Raw genomic sequence first — 1,713 nt, forward strand, 5'->3', positions numbered from 1 at the left:
GTCCATTTTTCTCAAAAGAATGTTGTGCGGCAATATATTGAATGCTTTTTGGAAGTCCACATACAGCACATCAACCCAGTCTTGCCTTCTTCAACACTATTACCTCTTCAAAAAGCTTCAGAAAGTTTGTTAGACTTTCCCTTCATAAATTTATGCGGACTCTTCCGAACTAGCCCACATTTTTCCACGGGACTATTGATTCTATCCCAAATGGTAGTTTAACCTCACCAGTAGGGAAGCTTGAAGAAACTGAGTGCTGTCTAATTACTAGGCATATCTTCCCAACATTTCTAGAACAAGGTTATAATGTTTTGCAATTCTCCAGTCCTCCAGCACCTTAGGTATATTGGGAAAATATTGCCAGTGCCTCTGCAGCTTCTACTCTCACTTCTTTCAATATCTTTGGATACAGCTCATCCTTCCCAGTGCCTGATCAGCTTTAAACACTGGCAACTTATCCAATAATTCCTCCTTATATATCTTAAACCCCCTTATTGACAGTGCTTCCTCCTTTGACACTATTCTGTGTATGAAAGTGACCGTCACTATGACTGAAGAGAAGAAAGCACAGCAAACCTCCAACAAGGGTACGAAGAAAATCATCAAGATGGCCCCAGGGAAAGGCAGCAAGAAAAGGAAACGATCCAGGAAAGAAAGTTATTCCATCCACATCTACAAAGTGATGAAGCAGGTTCACCCCGACACCGGCATCTCCTCCAAGGCCATGAGCATCATGAACTCGTTCGTCAACGGTATTTTCGAGCACATTGCAGGGGAGGCTTCTCGCCTGGCCCATTACAACAAGCGCAGCACCATCAGCTCCCGGGAGATCCAGAGCGCCGTGCGGCTGCTGCTGCCCGGAGAGCTGGCCAAGCACACCAGCTCCAAGTGAGACACCACATTGTGCTGAGAAAAACCCAACGTCTCTTTTCAGAGCCACCCACAACTTCACCGTTACAGCTAAACTGTTTTAGTTGGTAATTATACATACCCAGAATTATTTCATGCCTGTAAGCTTTGTTCCCTAAAAGAAGCTGAGCCATTGTATCTTTATTATTGACTTGCTTTAGTTTGTAATTCATTCTGGGGAAAAAAAAAAATTTATGGGTGGCAAGGTGACACAGTAGTTAGCACTGCTGCCTCACAGCGCCAGGGACCCAGGTTCAATTCCAGCCTCAGGCGACTGTGTGTGGAGTTTGCACATTCTTCCCATGTCTGCGTGGGTTTCCTCCGGGTGCTCCAGTTTCCTCCCACAGTCCAAAGATGTGCAGGTTAGGTGGATTGGCTATGCTAAATTGCCCATAGTGTTCAGGGAGGTGTGGATTAGGTGGGTTACAGGGGGATGGGTCTGGGTGGGACGCTCTGAGGTTTGGTGTGGACTTGTTGGGCTGAAGGGCCTGTTTCCACACTGTAGGGATTCCATGACTATGGCATGGACAATATCTGCCTTGGCGGTAAACAAATGTTCACATAACATCTCATCTATGCCTCTTACCACTACATGTGAATTCCCTTTTAGGTCTTAATCAGGCCCTTCTTCTCTTTTTCCCACCCTTTTTCTATTGATATGCTTATAAAAGACTTTGGGACTTGCCTTTATGTTAGTTGTTAGTTTTTTAAAATCTCAATCCCCTCTGCTTTTTGTGTTTGTTTTTTCCACCTCCCTCCTGAACCCCTATATTCAGCTTGCTCCTCAAATGTATTTACAACCTG

At 44.8% G+C, this 1,713-nt stretch overlaps 1 protein-coding gene across 1 annotated transcript; it reads left to right on the forward strand.

The window, feature by feature from the left end:
• The first annotated feature begins 547 nt into the window (after nt 1-547).
• Nucleotides 548-892, forward strand: LOC109938210 (histone H2B 7-like). The gene has a single exon (XM_048603945.1). It carries the CDS (start codon nt 548-550, stop codon nt 890-892), a length of 345 nt encoding a protein of 114 aa, XP_048459902.1.
• The last annotated feature ends 821 nt before the right edge of the window (nt 893-1,713 follow it).

The sequence above is a fragment of the Rhincodon typus genome, chromosome 12 (assembly GCF_021869965.1).
Source record: "Rhincodon typus isolate 14 chromosome 12, sRhiTyp1.1, whole genome shotgun sequence".
Classification (NCBI taxonomy): Eukaryota; Metazoa; Chordata; class Chondrichthyes; order Orectolobiformes; family Rhincodontidae; genus Rhincodon; species Rhincodon typus.